The sequence below is a fragment of the Drosophila sulfurigaster genome, chromosome 2R (assembly GCF_023558435.1).
Source record: "Drosophila sulfurigaster albostrigata strain 15112-1811.04 chromosome 2R, ASM2355843v2, whole genome shotgun sequence".
NCBI lineage: Eukaryota > Metazoa > Arthropoda > Insecta > Diptera > Drosophilidae > Drosophila > Drosophila sulfurigaster.
Genome location: NC_084882.1, coordinates 11,838,321 through 11,856,938, shown reverse-complemented (window position 1 = coordinate 11,856,938; position 18,618 = coordinate 11,838,321). Strand labels below are relative to the sequence as shown.

The 18,618-nt window shown below is 36.8% G+C and overlaps 3 protein-coding genes across 4 annotated transcripts; all 3 read left to right on the top strand.

The window, feature by feature from the left end:
- Positions 1-1,677: 1,677 nt before the first annotated feature.
- Positions 1,678-2,752, top strand: LOC133837718 (tabinhibitin 3). Of its 2 annotated transcripts, none has more exons than XM_062268577.1 (3): positions 1,678-1,836; positions 1,893-2,293; positions 2,419-2,752. In XM_062268577.1, the coding sequence occupies exons 1-3, from the start codon at positions 1,702-1,704 to the stop codon at positions 2,618-2,620; spliced, it is 738 nt and encodes a 245-aa protein (XP_062124561.1). In that variant the 5' UTR covers positions 1,678-1,701; the 3' UTR covers positions 2,621-2,752. The 2 variants fall into 2 exon arrangements, with proteins under 2 accessions (XP_062124561.1, XP_062124560.1); XM_062268576.1 differs by having other exon boundaries at positions 2,347-2,729.
- A 469-nt stretch (positions 2,753-3,221) lies between these two features.
- On the top strand, positions 3,222-5,239 carry LOC133837717 (mitochondrial import receptor subunit TOM40 homolog 2). The gene is made up of 4 exons (XM_062268575.1): positions 3,222-3,671; positions 3,734-4,059; positions 4,660-4,884; positions 4,943-5,239. Exons 1-4 carry the CDS (start codon positions 3,390-3,392, stop codon positions 5,061-5,063), a joined length of 954 nt encoding a protein of 317 aa, XP_062124559.1. The 5' UTR covers positions 3,222-3,389; the 3' UTR covers positions 5,064-5,239.
- Positions 5,240-11,469: 6,230 nt separating this feature from the next.
- Positions 11,470-12,527, top strand: LOC133837193 (venom allergen 3-like). Its single transcript, XM_062267869.1, has 2 exons — positions 11,470-11,708; positions 11,767-12,527. The coding sequence occupies exons 1-2, from the start codon at positions 11,499-11,501 to the stop codon at positions 12,310-12,312; spliced, it is 756 nt and encodes a 251-aa protein (XP_062123853.1). The 5' UTR covers positions 11,470-11,498; the 3' UTR covers positions 12,313-12,527.
- The last annotated feature ends 6,091 nt before the right edge of the window (positions 12,528-18,618 follow it).

Genomic DNA, 18,618 nt, shown 5'->3' with positions numbered 1-18,618 from the left:
TATTTTGTATCGAGTGCGGCCTCAACTTCCTCCACATCTCTCCTCCCACTCAGATTGATTAAAAAAGTGAATAAGTTAAATGTGTGCCGCTTTGGGGCATGTGCCTGACGGCGTCTACAGACAAAAGTGAATTTGTGTTAAATGAAAATTCGATTGTTTATCGTCATTCACTTGCAAAAAACCAACTCGCTTTTTGGTCTATTAGAGTTTTACTGAAATATAAAGGCAAGCGAAAGGAAATAAATAAATATATGTATACTGATTATATAGAAACTAAAAATTTAATTTAAAGAATTCCCTTTTATATGGAACAGATTAAATAAGAATATAAAATGGGATGGAGCTTGGGATTGTTGCATTTTCAATAATTACTTTTTATTCAGCCAAAAATCAAAGAACTTGTTGAAGTCATTGTGTCTTTCTTTATTTGCTCATGATTATAATGTTGTCTCTCCATCCTCATCTATTTATCTGTTTCTCCAACTTTCTATCTACATCTCCATTGCCAACGCATTTGCTCCCTTCCCTGTTTTTTAGTCTGTTTTGTGGTTAACAAAAGTCTTGTGGTCGCTGCGCTTTGATTTAGCGATTGCGAATGCGGCCAGCAATATTTTAGCATATTAAATTAAAGCAAATGGCGGCAAATGGAAATGGGAATCTGAGAACCAAAGTCGGAGGGTTGAGCTCAGAACTCAGAACTGCGAACTGAGATTGTTGGTTGAGTGACAAATTTAAGTGCGACATCTAAATAAGTAATGGACGAACAAGTCTCCCGCTCTCGACCCTAGAGCCTGCTGAAGCCTCTTGCCTCTTGCCCCTTTGCACTCTGAACATTTTCATTCTTAAAAGGAAAGAATAATGCTAAAGTCCAAGCCGCGACTTAGCTGTTGAATAAACAACTTTTGCATTTGCTTTCATGAACTCAACTGGAAATCGGCTTAGACGTCCAACAGCAGCAGCAGCAGCAGCGACATTGTCGCTGTCATTATACTTACACTAACAAATGGCATATTCGCTTTTTTATTTAATGGAAGCAAATGGCAAGTGCACAAATAAGTTCTCATTCTTGTTGCGACTTTTGTGTAAGTCTGTGGTATTTGCTTAAAAATTAAACTTTAATTCACTGAAATATTCTTTTATGGATTTGGAAAATGGTGATTATCACTTAATGACTTTTTGCTAAATAAATCAATTGGCTTATCCCACAGATAATCAGTCACATCCACAAAGCTCAAAATTAAAAACTTGGAAATTATTTAAGCAATAACCAGCTCTAGCTTAATCACTTGTATTGGCCATCTGGTATATTTTGTATTCTACGGTATATTTTGAATATAGTAGTATATCAATACATTGAATATGTATAGCAAAAATTTAAGTATTTTTGTATATTAATTTGGTATATTTAAACGATAATACCATACTGTTTATTGAATTGTTTTTATTAAAAAAATGTATATTAATAAATGAATTTTGTATGTAACTGGGTTTCCAAACCAATTTAACTTTACAGACTTAAAGAGCATAGACACTTCGCTGCCGAACTATTTGACAAGAAATGTGAACTTTATTCATTGATATCCGATTTCCCAGCTGCTAAAAGCCACATGAACATCTGCAAGAAACAGAGCTTTAAGTTTGATAGAAAATATCTATAAATAGTTGGTCAAGTCGGGAATATGGTTAGTACTGAAAATTAACATGAATCAGTTGCTACACTGGCTAATTGACTTACTTTGCCTGCTTTATGTGTTGGATGGAAGCGAATTGAATTCAAGTGTGTACTGTGAAGTGGGTCCTTGTTATAGTTTCAACCTGGCCTGCGATAATACAGGAGTGAGTATGAATACTGACCGATATAGTACTATATAAATAGATAAATCACATTGCAGAAAGTCAAGAAATGCTTTAAAAGAGCCAAGCTGCTGAGAGAGCATGAATATAGAAGTATTGTGGATGATGTCCTTAATGAGCTGCGTCACAACGTTGCAGGGGGAGAAATTTATAGAAATTTTCCAGCTGCAGCACGCATGGGAAAAATGTATTGGAACAAGGAGTTGGCCTACTTTGCCCGACTGGACGTGAGCCGATGTGCAGTTGTACCCAGACCTTGTATGAGTTCAAAGAACTTTTATCAGATTGGCCATTTAGCTGGACTAACGAATTTTGTAAATAGTAACTCCACAACTTATATGATAAATGCCATAAAGAGCATTGCTCAAGATTGGTCCAAGGATATTAGTAGAATAACAAGATTTGACACGCTCAGATTGAAAGTGGGGGAAAAAGAAAGGTAATTAAATAATAGAAAATATCCTACGATTAGCTATAATTATTATATTTCAGTGGTGTTTTGAATACTGCTTTGCTGCTATTGGAGAATAATACAAAGTTTGGCTGCGCCGTCTTGCATTACAGAGACGATATATTCAATTACGTTATACTCAGTTGTGCCTTTAACAGAGCTATTCAGGAGGATGAAAGGATCTACGAATGGGGCAGAAAGCCGGGAGTAAAATGCCGTAGAAAAGACATGGAATACACAAATCTATGCAACAGTGATGAAAAGTACGTTTACCATAAACCCAAACTACACTTGGCTCGAATGTGGCAAGAATAGTCATAAAATAGGATGAAAGTCCTGCACATACCTTTAAAGCTTATGAATAACGAATTGATTTGACAGACAATAAATTTAAGTATCTTTCGCTTGGACTGTCATCACTTTTTGGAGGCAAGAAATTGCGAAATTGTGCGATAGCCAAAGTTAAATATAACCAACTATTCAAGCACTTATTTAGTGCTTCGTGCCTTCGCCTTGTCGCTGATCCTTTAACAGGAACTCAGCCAGGCTCGTGGTTGCCTTAAATATTTCATGAAATAACGAATCGCCAATGAGACGAGCAGAGAAACACACAGAAAGGAGATAGAGTGGGAGAGATAAAGTAGCGAGGCAAAGTGTATGGCTTATAAATAATGTAAAAAGTGTGAAATGCGCCTAATGGTGTGCCAAAAGGACGAAAAGGATGACAGTTTCTTTTTTTTTGGTGTCGTCTTCCCGTTTTCGTTTGCCTTCTCGCTGACAGGCGTTGCATGAAATGGCGCATAAAATGACAATTGGCAGCTGATGCTTTGCGACTTTTCCATACATTTTGATTGCAACCGAGAACTGAGACTGAGAGCTGTATCTATGTAACATTTCGTTTACTGTTCGTCTAGAAAAACTATGAAAAATGGAGATATATAGTAACCGTTTTTCCCGACAAACAAACAATACGCCCAAAATTTCTCACGCCTAAAGCAAAGTTCAATTCGTATTCGCATCTAGTTTTATCGATTGCACTGCAGTCGCAGAAAGAGTTCTTCACTTGGTTTACATTTTGCAAGGCATGTCCTGTAATTCTTGTCCACCATTTGGTGGCTATAAGTTCCCTTCCTGCTTTGAACGCTATGGCGGCATATCGAACACCAAGAATCCTGGGAATGTCCAATCGCTGCATAGTCTGGCCCACAATGTGATGCCCAAGTTCTACGATGGCATCGAGCTGGACTATTATCATCGATTGGCACCGAACAAGTTCATCTCAGCCGAATGGGTTCTCAGCCATGTGCGAGCTGCTGGCTTTCGTTTTGGCGGCGTCTACACATTTCGAGTGGAGGACGATTTCATGGCAAGTCTGCAATTAAAACTTTCATTATTAATTATGCTACATTAAATTGTATTTTCATTCAGCTTACTCCAACTATTATTGGCAACGTGCATCCCACAACTTTGGCGGCCAATTTGAGAATGATTTACTATCCCTTCAAGCCTCTTCGCATGGAGGCCGTGCTGCAAAAGCATGCCGAGGATGTGCCAGTCGAGACACAGTATACAATTGAGTGGACGCGACCCAGCGACACGTGGACTGCAAATTTCTACAATGTTCGCAATGAGAATGGACGTTGCACGCTCTCGGCCATGCGCTCGATCAGTCCACATTGGGCTATTGGCGGTGAACTGCTTCTGGAATGGAACGAGCCCAAAAGACTAATGACAGACTTGGCTTTTGCAGCGCGGTGAGTAATCAGGATTTTACAGTCAATTGCTGCTATCAGTTTTATCAATCATGGTGTAAACAGATGCGTTGACTACAGAACATCAACACAGTTTAGTGTGTTAAACATCCTTCAATCTATTGAATAAGTTCGTTCGTTCATTTTTGATCATCGAACTAGATGGTTCCATTTGTTCTTTCGATTTTATCCAACATTATTAATCGATTATTGATTATCCGTTAGATTTCCTTAAGGGTTTTATTTCGTCTGTCGTTTCATTACCTTTATCGTTTGATATACATATGTATATAAATTTTTCAATATTGAGCAATTACCAAAGTTCAGAACATTTGTTATCTTAATGTGTCGGAATTTTGTGATTGCCATATAAGTTCAATAGACTTATTTGAATATTTAAACATTAACGAACTAAAGATCAAATTCAACTACTACAAACTAAATATAAAGTGTGATCCGCTCAAAAGAAGGACGATGATTATGAACTTATTCATTTCGTTCTCTTTGCTGAATGTCTTATTATTTTTGTTCTTTCGTTCGTGAAGGACTCAGTACGGATTTGAATGTAAGAATTTCCTAACAAATCCTTTTCCCTATCTTCAGCTACTCGCATCACAATTATTCGTTTGCGGCAACAGCTTCACGCCAGGGCTTGGATGTAAGCTATTGGCAGCGTGTTCATCCTCAGATTCAGATGGCCAACTTACTAGCCTGGAATCGCAGCACAAGAAAAACTATTGCCACGATATGCTATCAATGGAACTTCTGGAATTGTGCTGTTCACGGCATGATCGATTCGGATGCTCTTGTGGGCTTCATGTGGACTCGGTTTGTCCCCATTTCACTTGTGATAAATATGTTTTATATACATTCATTTTCCTTGCAGATATTTGACATATTTACCACTCCAAATGGGATTTAGTGTGGTCATGAGTTTGCCCACAAATCGCTTTGCCTTTGGAATGCGATTTACACTAGATCCTAGTGGCTTGAGACGCGGCGATTGAGAGACGCTGAGAGATGTTCTTGTGATGTTTGAATTATATTTTTTTACCAAATTATCAGATAGATGTAGAAGGGTTAAAACAATTTTTGGTTTTACAGCATAACTAGTAGTTTATTAATTAATAAGATTGAGTAGCGATAATGAAATGAAGTCAGATTAAAGGTGTGAGTGGAATAATCCAATGATGCGTTCTTCTATAAATATGTTCGACGGCTCGAATTACACTTAATGTTAAACCCATGACTAAACTAATTGCCATTTCCTGTTTTGCTTTGCACTCACTTATAAATTCATTTGCGATACTTTGCAGTATAAATCCAACTAAAACTTGACACAAAAACATATAAATTAAATTCTCAAAAATCCAACAAACACTAGCACACAAGGTCTTTGCACATTTTGCCACTTTCGTAGAACTTGACGCCACATACGCTTCACATTAAGTATACGCAATCCAGGGACACACTCATGCAACTACATTATGGCTACCATTTTATTTATTTTTGTATTTGGATACCCTGTTGTGAATGTAATGAAGATAGTATTTAAAAGTGAGAATTTATTATATCATATAAAACATAGTTGATTTTATTTCTATGGTTATTTCACTTCTTTTATTTCATCTGAGTAACAAAACTTGATTATCTTAAAACTCAGTTTTTTATTGCAGGATATTTTCAAGTGCAGCATAATAAACCTTTAGCAACACTCTTGTTTTCCTTGCTTCAGTTTTTTTTATGACCGAAAACTGCAGTAGCCGAGTCTTTGGCCGTTGCATTTGATTTATGCGGAACAAAGTCTAGACACAGTAAATATTTTTTTAATGCCGCACGCTTGAAACCGAACAGAGATTTCGTATAAGAGCAAAAATATAAATCTAAAAATAAATGAAATTTACACAATACGCATTGCAAAATATGCGTTGCGAGCGAACTCAGATGCATAATTTACAACATAATGGATGTTAATCCTCTTACATATACTATAAACTATATGTTATATATGTATATACATGCGACCGCATTCTGAGACCCAGATGCTTCATCAATTGAGGAGGCGGAGCCCATTGCGTTGACCCACTGAAAAAAGGAGCACAAAATAGTGGCAGAAACTTTGAATTGATTTTGTTTCTGATTTTAGACTGTGCTAACTTTTTTGGTCCATTGAATTCCTTGGGCAAACATTTGTGTCATGCGTTGGTGGGACATGAAAACTTAAGGGTGCCGCCAAAAAAGCAGCCTAACATGCTCGACGTAACAGGAGGGAAAACTTTGGATGCAAAAGTTTTCAATAATTCCAAAAGCACACGCAATCGCATTTCCAATCGCAATCGCAATCATATGGATGGGCTGGGATAAAAAGCAAATATTAATATTTGAATAAATGCGGAAAATCCTTTCACACTTTTCCCGACACAAACAACGCAACAGAAAACAACAACAACAACAGTTTTTGTTGCTGCTTATTCTTGGCGCCAGAGGGCGCTCTGCGCTTATCGGCGACTTTACAAATCATTAGATTTTCATATCCGATGAATTTTACAACAATTTTTAAAACATTTACCAAACAGTAGCAAAAAGATCCCACTTCGCTTCCGCACACATTCTGTTTGCATTTTCGGCATCGGCATGTCAATTTGTTTGTTTTTCATATGGCAACTGTGCGTGTATGAGAGTGTATCTGTGTATGTATGTGTGTGAGGGAGTGGAAGCGTGTCAAAGTGTGTGTAAGGTATAAATTTTATATATGCTGCATATGCAGACGTCGTAGCTGTTGCCTTATTCATGCGCGTGTCGTCATTTTATGTTTATTTAAACTTCCTTGTAGGCAAACAAAATGAACGAGACAACGAACGAGAACTGTGAATTGAGAGTGCGAGAGTGGGAGAGATTGAGTGAGAAGGAGAGCCGGAGGAGAAGCGTTGAGAAGTGCGAAAAGCAACCCAACAATGGCTACTGTGAATCGAAGCTGGCGACACCGAAAAATAATAAAGAAATTCATAATAAATTATTATCAATGGAGACAGAACACAGTGCAGAGTTGCGATGTGCTGAAAGCCTTTCAGCACATTTTCAGACCCAGACAGAGCCACTGAATACAATGTATTAAAATGGAATAAAAGCAAAATATATATGTATTTAATAATCAAATTAATAATGAAGATTGTATGCAGCTGATAATGGAAATGAAGCGTTGAAAATTAAATTAAAAAAAGTAACATGCAAATGATTTTCACATTGAGAGGATTCACCATCCACAATCTATGGCCAGTTATAATTAAAAATTATTTTATTTGTTTTGAAAGGCAGCCTTTAACGTATCAAAAAAGATTTAGTCATCAGCACAAAGGTCACTAATTAAAATCTCCTCTTTTCTGCTCTTAGCTATTTAAGAAATAGTTTAGAAACAACAACGTTCCTCCAGCATTTAGTTCACTAGGCAAAAGCACCTCGGAAAGCAGCAAAACAAATTGTTTGTTTGCCACACCAGACCGACATAAATGTTTATGTAAAACAAAAGGAAAACCAAAATACAAACACTCTCTACATCTCTGAGCACAACACACACAAAGCTACGCCCACAGTTTTGTTATTTTTGCTTTTGCTGTTTATATTCTCCATTTTTTTTGTTGCTTTCTTTTCGTTTCGTTTTGGGTTCGCCAAGTGGAAAACATATTTAATTAAAGCTATCCGCATATTAAAAACTTTTTTTTTAGCTTGTTTTGTTTGCTGTGTGCTTAAATTTTACACTCGGCTAGAGGATTTCGTTGCATACTTTTCGGGGGCAGCAGACTTAAGCTGCCACATTACGTGGCATAAACAAGAGAATTTGCTGCTGCTGCTGTTGATTTTGCTGTTGCTGTTGCTGTTCTTGTTGTTATTGTGAGAACAGGCGAACTTTAAAGGCCGAAATTGCCCCAAGGCGCGTCGCGGGTCACTCAAGTTTTAAAAATATGCAAAATTTTAATGAATTTTTGTTTGTGCCACACCCTCAAACTTCCACAATACAAATACCCCAGCGCCCCTCTTTAGCCTCTCTGATTGCTCTCACATACAGACAGAGAAAGAGAGAGGGAGCAGAGAACATTCCATTGCCTTTTCTCCGGAGGGTTGGCGACCACTTAAGCAGCTTTAAATGCAGGTCAACTTTCCGAGCAGCTTTTCATTTGCGATAAGAGGTTGGAAGTAAACAAAAGCTTCAAGAAACGGTAAATGAATGTTTATTAAGCTCTTGATGCTGCTGCTAAGCTGAGCTTCTTACCTGGAATTTTATATCTATTACTACAATTATTAACTCTCGCTGAAAAGTCGTACTTAAGACTGGAGTCTAGATTAAAATTTATTCATGTTCCTGTAGCCATCCAAACACCCAAAAATAAATTTCAGAAATAATTCATAATACTCAGAAATACTTTATTTCTATAATTAAGAATTAATGCCAAACAGGATTTTTGTAAAAAACCAACCAAATAAAAAGTAAGTTAGTGTTTTTAGTCATAGCCTAATTCAAATTATATTTCTAAAAAACAGTTTGTTATTCAGATAGAAGCTAACGATGTACAAGTTACAAATTTTAAACTTAAAAGAGAAGGCAATACATAAATGAATGTCAAATTAAATCGACTCTACCTTTTTTTATAAAAACATATATATTTTTACACATATCCTTTAGACCCTTCTACATAATGTAGTTAATCCATTTAGCAGCAAAAATAATCTCCTAATTGTTTTACCATTGGGTTAAAAATAACATTTGATACAAATAATCCTATTACGAACTTATTCTCTCTCTCTCTCTTTGAAATGATTTGTTGAACTAACACCTCACCTTTTCTCTGATTGCGAGTCATAAAATTGAAATAAAATTGCAAAGTTTTAATTTAATTGCCAGTTCGCTTTTCACTTGAACTTTTTAATTTAATTTGAAGAGCGCGCGCCCGCAAAAGCTGTTTGACTTGGCAACGCATTAAATGGGCCACGGCATTAACATAATCAGCTCGCACATGTGTTGGCCAGCGGGTTGGTGGCAAGCCAGCAAAGAGGGAACTTAAGCCGCTTCTGGTGGGTGGAAGCAACAAGTGGCAACCAGTAGCAGCAGCAGCAGCTGCTGACCGGCAATTTCTGAACTGAATTTCAAGTAAGTAGCTGAAGCAAAGTGAAGCAAAGTAAATGCTCTTAAACGCATTAAAAGGTAGCAAAGCGTTTTGACCAACTGACCGGTAAGAAATGGCTACGTCCAAGAGGGAGATAGATGAACGGAGAGAGATGGAGAGGGTTATGTGGTACTAATACCCTCAGCTAAGTGCTCGACTAATGTGCTGCTTAGCTTTGGCTTTTGCCAGTGATATGTGTTCACGTAAAAAGCTTGGCGATTAGATTGAAGTTAGCAGCAGGTGCAAAGTGTTTGCATATTAAGTTCATTTCAATTGCACCCAAAAGTGTTCAAAAATTGATCATCTAATAGAAAGCACAAACAATAGAGAGAGAGAAAGTAAATCGAAGTTCAGAATTTCAAGGATAGCTAAAGATACTCCCAATGGGCTGACCACAATTGTCTGCCTTTTTTATGATAGCGCCTATCACCAGCAGCAGCAGCAACAGCTACAACAGCTGTTCACATAACAACAGGAAACGGAAATTGTCCATAGAGGTCGGAGCAAAGTGCGTTTCATGTCCGTTTCACTCGCGCGCAAAGCAAAGGAAAAAAGTTTTCTTTTATTTTTTCTTGAATTGGCCAGTGAGTGCCTCAAGAGGCATACAGTTGGACAGTTTAAGTGACGACTGTATAGGTCGCTTGTCTTATTATTATTATTTGAGAGGGCAAGTAGACAGAGAACAAAATAAATAGAAAGAGAAACAAAGAAGAACTTACTAGACAGGTCGGCGTACGATTCAATCAATTCAAGAAATATTTTAATGCTCGTTTTCATCTTGTTCTTGCTTTTTACTTATATACATATGTATGTGATACAATATTATGATGACTATCGATATTTCTCCGCCTCGACTGCTTTATTTCTTATCTGCTTCATATGACATACACTCTTTTCGGTAACATCTAAATATCGATAGATCGATAAAGTTCTAGACTAAATACAAATTTATATATAATTTTATTACTGACTTATTTTCATAATTTTGAGTCTCTCATACAGTTTCATTTTAATGAAAAGGATTTATTAATCAACAGGTTTTGGTTAATATCATTTCTATGCATATATGTTACTTTTTTTTTGTTGATATTATTAATTTAATTTTACAACACGTATATAAAAAGGGAAATATCAATATCAGACTTTATATTCTATTTCTGCAGTTCACTGTCAAGTGCATTCAATTTAGTTTTGATTTACCGCAGAAATCACTTTTATAAAATAATTAAACTGTCATGAAAGCTGTCAATAGCACACGCAACTGCAGTCTAGCAAGTCCTGGCAGGATCTCACACTCAACTGAAAAGTGCATTGAAATGCATTCAATATATATTTTTTTATTTGAATGCAAATTTCACAGTCATACACGAGTTGCGTTCGCTCTCTTTATTATTTAAATTTACGTTACATCTCTCGCTTTTTTCCATCTAAAATCGCAAATTAAACCGCATGCAAATTTCTAGTTGGATTTATTGGTAGCACAGAGTGTTTAGTAGCCGAGCATTCTCATCTCAGGTGCACTCAATTGATTCGTTTCGCATAGATACGATATGACATTCCGATTCAATTTGGATTTGACAGTCTATACGACGTTAAAGATTTGTATATTTCCAATATGTATTTCAGCATTTTAGTTTATCGACATAAATTATATTATATATTTTTTATCTATTATCTATCATTTGACCCACGCCCCATAGGTTAAAGGGGTATTATAAGGCTAAAGGAGACATTGACCGTATGAAGTATATATGGATATTTTTGATCAACGCTCTTCACCTGTCTGTCTATCTGTTCGTATGAACAGATCTCTTTTCTATAAGATAATGATTATAATTTTAAAGAAAGTGTAGATTTTCGGTATAACAAATAATATTCTTAGAAGTTATTCACGAAATTATTTATTATGCCAAAAATAAAACGTCCGTTGCTGCAATTTGGTACATAAAATATATTTTGTGTGTTGTAGTATATAGATATAACAAATATATATGTATAATAAATAATAAGGTATATTAATTTGGTATATTTTAACGATAATACCTTGTTATTTTGCTGTTATTGAATTTGGGTAGCGAATATCTCACAGAAGAGCACACTTAACTTTAGCTTTCTTAGTTGTTAAACTTAACAGTAAATAACGTACTAAAGCCAAAATGTAGGGTATCGAACTTTTGAGACTTCTCAAGACCGCTAATAAGTGGAACCTGAATCGAATTTGATGCTAACAAAGCTAGCAACAAATTTTAAGAGTAATTTCAGTATGTGATTGAACTATAGAAGATGAACGCTCGACTCACGGTGCTATTATTCATATTTTCACACTTAGATGAACTCTATGGAATTCCCCGATGGGATAACGTAATGTTCAAGACGAAAGTGTTATTTTACAAAATGCGAGGAGAACTTCGTACGCCAATGCCACCTACTGATTATTGCCAAAAAGGACTTTGCCCGCCGAAGGTAACCCACATTGCATGTGATAAACCATTTGTAAGTATTGCAATCCGTACCAATCTAAATCAATCATTTGACACAATTCCCACCCAAGTGGGGACCCCAATGCACCAAACCCCGTGAAGGCGTCAACATGGAAAAGTTCAAAATGAAATTAGAGGATCTTCATAATAATGCCCGGGGAAGATTGTCAAGCACGAAATGGAAGAATTTACCCCTGGCCAAGCCATTGCCCGATATTCATTGGGATGACGAGCTCTCGATTCTGGCGATGCGAATCACAAATTTCTGCAACGATAAAGTTGCCAGTGAGTGTGTGAATACGCCACGTTTCTTAAATGTGGCCAAATCGAGCTCAACATCTCGAAGGGCTAGAAGCTATCCGGAAGGAGTAATGGTGCATGAATTCAGAAATAATTGGAGTTACGCAGAAAACAAGTACGATGAGTCGTTTGTCACGAGTTTCCCAGCAAATGCAACGCAAAAAGAAAATGCTTTTGCCAACATAGTTAATAAGCGAGTTCATCGCTTCGGCTGCGGCATGTTAATAAAACAAGATGGCAATGAAAAGATACATTATTTTACGTGTCTCTATAATGAGAAAGCAAAGGCTGGACAAGCGCTGTACGATTTACAATAGTGTGAGAAAATATTCTATATTTCAAAATCAAATGGAGAAAATGTGTAATACGTGTATGTATGTAAATACAGCTTGACATTGATATGCATTACTTGCAATTTAAATTATTACATTCATGAGTTTCTATTATGTATGTCATATGCAATTAGAAACAAGTAAGAAATTTACAGTCGAATGTGCTCGACTGTGAGATACCCGCTACCCATTTTAAATAAAAGCAAAATATTGCGGTTTTTTTTTCGAAATATACCGAAAATACAAATATACTAAAAATATATCAAACGGTATATTTGTTATATCGATGTAGTACCACATTCAAAATATACCACAGACGGTACAATATACCAGATTGTCGGACAAAGCAACTAAGACTCCTAGTAAGTAGGCGTTTTTGCCCATACAAAAGTATTTCTTTAATAACTTTCACAATTTTATCTGGTCGCAATCAAATTTTCAGAAATCATAAATACTATAGTTATTATTGTATACACCAAAATTCGCAGCTGTAGCTTTAAAATTACGCTGGTTATTCGATTTTATTGATTTGCGGGGGCGGAAGTGGGCGTGGCAAAAATTTGAAACAAACTTGATCTGCTCTATCTCTTATAGTCTCTGAGTTCTAGGTGTTCATACGGACAGACACACAGACACACAGACTCACATGGCCAGATCGTTTCGGCTGTTGATGCTGATCAAGAATATACATATTTTATAGGGTCGGAGATGCCTCCTTCTACCTGTTACATACATTTCCTGCCGGCACAAAGTTATAATACCCTTCTACCCTATGGGTTACGGGTATAAAAATGTGTAAGACATCGTCAAACGTTGCCTGAAAACAAATTTGACTTGCACAATCGAGCTAGAGACAATTTCATATTTATAACTTTAACTAGGCAAAAAATACAGGAATTAAATTTAAAAATTATACATTTTTATAATTCGTATAATACCTTTTAAAAATAACGTTCGTATTTCTATCGTTTTTTGTTAAATAATAATAAATTTACTTATTTAACAAATTCTCTCTCAAAGTGATGTAATCTTTATGGTTCTACTTAAATCTGCGAAATGTATTTTACCTTTTGCGTATACGCAATATGACTTAGAGGTATCAAAACTTTGAGCACTCGACGCAAGTTTTCAATTGCCCAAATGAAACCGAAGCTGAACTAAGATGAACTGAACTCTCGAAGCTGCAGCAGCTCCACCCAGTTAACTTTTGAGCACTTAACCACTTGTTTATTTAACGCTCCGCTTCGTTGCTCTCAGCGCTCAGCGCTCAAGTCTCCGTTTGCAGTTTGCAGTTCTTCGCTCTTAGCTCTCCTCTCTTCACGCTCTCTGTTCTACGCTATTCAGCTCTCAGCTGGCATCTCGCTCACCCAGCATCTCTCATCATCAGATGCGGTTGCAGCTCATAAACGTTTCGCACTACATTAAATTTTATTTAGCGCAATGTTCCTCCTCTCTTTTTTTCCTCTCGCCGTCTCCTCTTTGCGTGCCCTCTGCTGTCTCTTGCGCCCGCATTCATATTCATTTGTGTTAAACGCAGCGTATCACACACAGATACACACACTCGCACACACACACACACGTACACACCCATTTAATATCCTGTTCCCTCTGTGCTGATGTTGCTTCTGATGCTGTTGCTGCTGCTGCTGCATGAGCCTTGAACTTTTTATATAGCCAAAGCACTGCAAAGTTTGGCTTTTGGGCTTTGAAGCCTAGCACAACAAAAAAACTTAAAGTTTAACCTAACTTTAATATTCTTCAGTTACAGAAGTAACGTTGCATCAAATCTGACTTTGATTACAGTTGCCACTAAGTATGATGCTTGCTTTCAGTTTGCTTCTATTGTCAATTTGAGTTCACTGCAAAACTTAAAGTTTCCTTTCTCTGATGTTGATATGAATTCATGTGTGTTTAACATACAAATTTCACGCAGACGAAATTACTTTTTTGAAACTTTTCGAAACACTTTGTAAAAAATAAAACATTTCGTATTACGATTGAGCACCAAATAAATTAACAATTAAACTAATTGAGATATAATTCAAATCAAAACAAGTATGAAACAACTAAAAAAGCTACAGTCGAGTGTGCGCGATTGTGAAATGCCCTCTATCCATTGAGAATAAGATCAAAATAGTGCGGTATTAATTTTAAAACAAACAAACATAATATAGCACAAAAAATATTTTGTATATTTATATAGTACTACATTCAAAATATACCATTTAGTGCAAAATATACCAGATTGTCAGTTAAAGCAATCAAGACCCCATAGAAAAATTCAAAATATACAATTTAGTGCAAAATATACCAGATTGTCAGTTAAAGCAATCAAGACCCCATAGCAAAATTCAAAATATACCATTTAGTGCAAAATATACCAGATTGTCAGCTATTGTAGTCTCCAACCCCATTGTAGTAGCAGTTTCAATTTTCTTCAATTCAATTTCAATCTGATCGCAATCAAATTTTCAGGAATCCTTATTACTATAGTTATTATTTGTCAAAAAATCATCGATCTAGGCGGACGGATGTTGATGCTGATCGAAAATATATACCTCATGGGGTCAGAGATTACTCCTTCTTTCTTCTTTATCCTACTGGTACCGGGTATAATAATAAACAATTTGGTACTACATTTCTACACATAAATTTAATAGTTCATAAATGAATATTGAACTATAACTAAATTAACAATTAAATTAATTTGAATATAAGCTTAACAAAGGAATATTTGTAGGCTTTAATATTAGTTTGTATCTAATTCATCAAGTTGCCATAACTTGCTGCCTTGCTGAACTAAGGTCTTTGCTCAAGAAGTCGCAACATAAAGGCAGCTTATGTGCGCATAAAATATCAATAGAAATGAACGATACATACTTGATATGTTGCTTAAATAAACGCCCCATCAGTTGTGCTTCTTCAAGCACGCACATCAAATGAACATTACGCATACGCCATGTCGCATTTTCGCCACGACATAGCGCAATAACAGCAACAATAACAACAACAACAACAATAACAAGAGTTGGCGCAGCAGCCAAACGAAACACAATAAGCACACATGCAACAAAGGTTGCCATTTAAGTCAATTGCCAAAAGCTAACGATCAACACACACACTCTCTTCTACATATATACACATTCGTATTTATCTATATATTGTGTGCGTGTCTGAGTGTGTGTGTGTGTGTATCTGGATATGGTTTACCCATGTGCCCACTCATTCTATAGATATAGTCAACAACTCATGCAATTGCGTGCAAATTACCGAATTAGCCAACGCTCACCTCAACGCCCAACGCTTTCGCTCTGCTATTTTGCTTTCAATTAAAGCTCTCTTCTCGACCCTCGTCCCTAGCGCCCGCCTCCTCACTCTCTCTTTCAGTCACATATCGTATCGTATATCCTCGAATTCCTCCTATCCATCTGCTTGTGCTCCCTCAATAAAAGCAGCGAATGACAACAACGTGCGACTCTATAGAAAATTAACTTGACCAGACCTGAAATAGCAGCCATCATTTTTCCCGCACGTACTTGACGTCAACTGTTTCATTGCTTAGTCGAGTGTCATATTCTAGGCGACAATTTCGCCACAATTTCACCAAGTTCATGAGTGTTTGGTATTTGGTATTCATGGTGGAAATTACACTGCTGAAATGTGTGAATCTTCTTCTTAAGAAAGAGTACTTATTTTTCGTCTTCTGCTATTTAGTTAATTTCCAACAATGAAAACGTAACAATTAATAAATCAAATTTAAATATAATGTAGAATAAATTAAATTAAAAAACATTTCAATAAAATGTGGATTAAAAAATAATTTAAAATGATAAAAATACTCCGAAATAATAAACCATGAAATCATCTGAATTAATTAGTTTAACTCTTGACTTAATTGCAAGTAGCATACTCAGCTAATATACATAAATGCAATATTTTTATCAGTCAAAGTGTCGACTATAAAACCTGTAGCAGCCATACATTATTATATTAAATTCATGAAAATTGTTTTATTTTGAATATTAATTTTTATTCAATTCAAATAAAACTCACAAATATTTGTATAATAACTCTATGTTTAATTTAAATAAAACTCAAAAATCGATTTCAAATTTTGCATTTTTAAAGCAATTTCGTTTCGCTCAAAATTTAAAATTTGACACTACATTTTTTAGGATTTCTTGTGCCTTACAAATTGTTCAAATATTGAAATTGTAATTCAAAAGCTAAAGCTAATGAATATATTAACAATTTATATGCTTATATTTAAATATTTAAATAACACATCACGAAGAGTATTCCAAAATATGATATTCTTTCCGGTTATCGTTTTTCTATTGCTTGTGACTGTGAACCTTATGCGACATGTCGCGCACGTTTCAGGTGAAATGTCATTAAAAGCATGCTTGGTTCGCAGTGCGACCATTTGGCATTAAGTTGTCTTTTCAGCTTTCCCATTTAGCAATATCAATTTTCATAAATTTTGCAATGCGCCAGTTGCATATGACTGCTGCTCCATCGTTCTACATGGGCTATATAGCTATAGTTAAAGTCCAAGTCCAGGTCCAATCACCTCTTCTCTGAATGTCGTGCTGCTCTTTTCACCTTTGTCACGAAGTTTTCTGATTTCTTTTTTTTTGTGCACTGCTTCTCTCGATGCTCTTTTTTTGGTTGTAGAAAAGTTCGAGGCATTGGCAAAGTTTTTGGCAAACGTGGCGCATTTTTAAATGGTCACGTTTTGCAGTTTAAGCGCGAGGCATGAAGGCAGCAGGTTGGCAACTCGAACTCAAACGCGAACGCGAACGCCAGCAAATACATCAAAGCAGCGAAAGCAATGCGAAAGTGTAAACAGGCGCGTGAGCTCTGCTGCAGAAGGGGCGTGGCATGGCAGCCACACAAAGTTGCACGCGGTGTGAAAAAATGAATTTGCAGCATAGCAAAGCTAGCGAGAAAAAAAAGAAAGGAAACAAAATGAAAACATACCCAAAACTTGGCAAAGTTTGTAAACTTTTTAAACGCGTATTACACGCGCTAAGCTTGTTGAAGTCTTATGGCTTAGCAACACCTCGAAGGGGGAAAGAGCTGGAAAAACTGCAGAAATTGTAACTGAAATTGGCAAACGCAATACGACGCTGCGTATACTTGATATATTGGCAACTAAGATGACAAATGGCAAACCTTAAACTATATTTAAAACTATAATAAATGTGCTGTGAGTTCAATGTACAATTTTAATACTAACGACAAACTTTAGCATTCATAAAAGATCTACACAAAGCCACAGCAAAGCGCCCGCTTTATACATCCAGTTTGCCATAACTTGGCCAACGTGTCACCTGTTCAACATTTACCCAGAGACTGTAAAGATGAAAAATAAAATAAAAATGAAGGGAAAACACCCGATGGCAGCGTCATTTGGTGCAACCACTTAAATGGCAACAGTAATTAGCATCATGGCCGCATGGCAGATGCTATTAAACAGTCCACACACACACACACAGAGTGACTCACACACCGAGAGAGGGGAACGTAAACTGCTGTGGGCAACACGGCGCATACGCAACGCCATCGCCTGTTGTCGTAAACTCTGCTAAACTGTTTGCCACTTTGTCGCGCAAAATGGTAAACTTTGTCGACAGCGATGAACTCAAACTGGAAACTCAAATTCTGCAAACTCTCTACGCTCTACTCTCTACTCTACTCTGCAGCGGGCCAGCGACCACAAGTTACGTCGAATGGTGGCACGAACTCACAGTGTTCCACCATCAGCACCATCAGACGCAGCCATCATCAAAAGGCTTAAGCAGCTTCGTTCGCTGGTTCTGGCCACGACCAACAAAAATAATAAAAAGTGGGCGCTGGCGCAACGCAAACTTTACGAAATAATTTTGCATAAATTTTTGGGGAAAATTTGCTCTTGGCTTTTCTGGTTTTTCCACCCCTTTTCCCCCATTTACCGCTGCTCACCAACGAAACTCGCAACTTGCCTGACCCGCTGTTGACGTTACTGCATTGGAGACACCGGCAGCTGCGGCTTATTTACAAGTTGCCATAATATTTTGCGTGTCTCGTGCCGTGTCCATAACCCTTTCACTGCCCCTCAGCCCCTTTCCCGCTGTGCCGCCTGTTGTCGACAGCATTTTCACGCTTGAACAAATCACAAGCTGCTTAGTTTCATAATTAGAAGCGTCACATTTTCGGTACGCTGCAGACATAAAACTCCTTGTGCATTACACCAAACAGCAGCAGCAGCAATGGAAGCAACAGCAACATCAGCGGCAACGACATCAG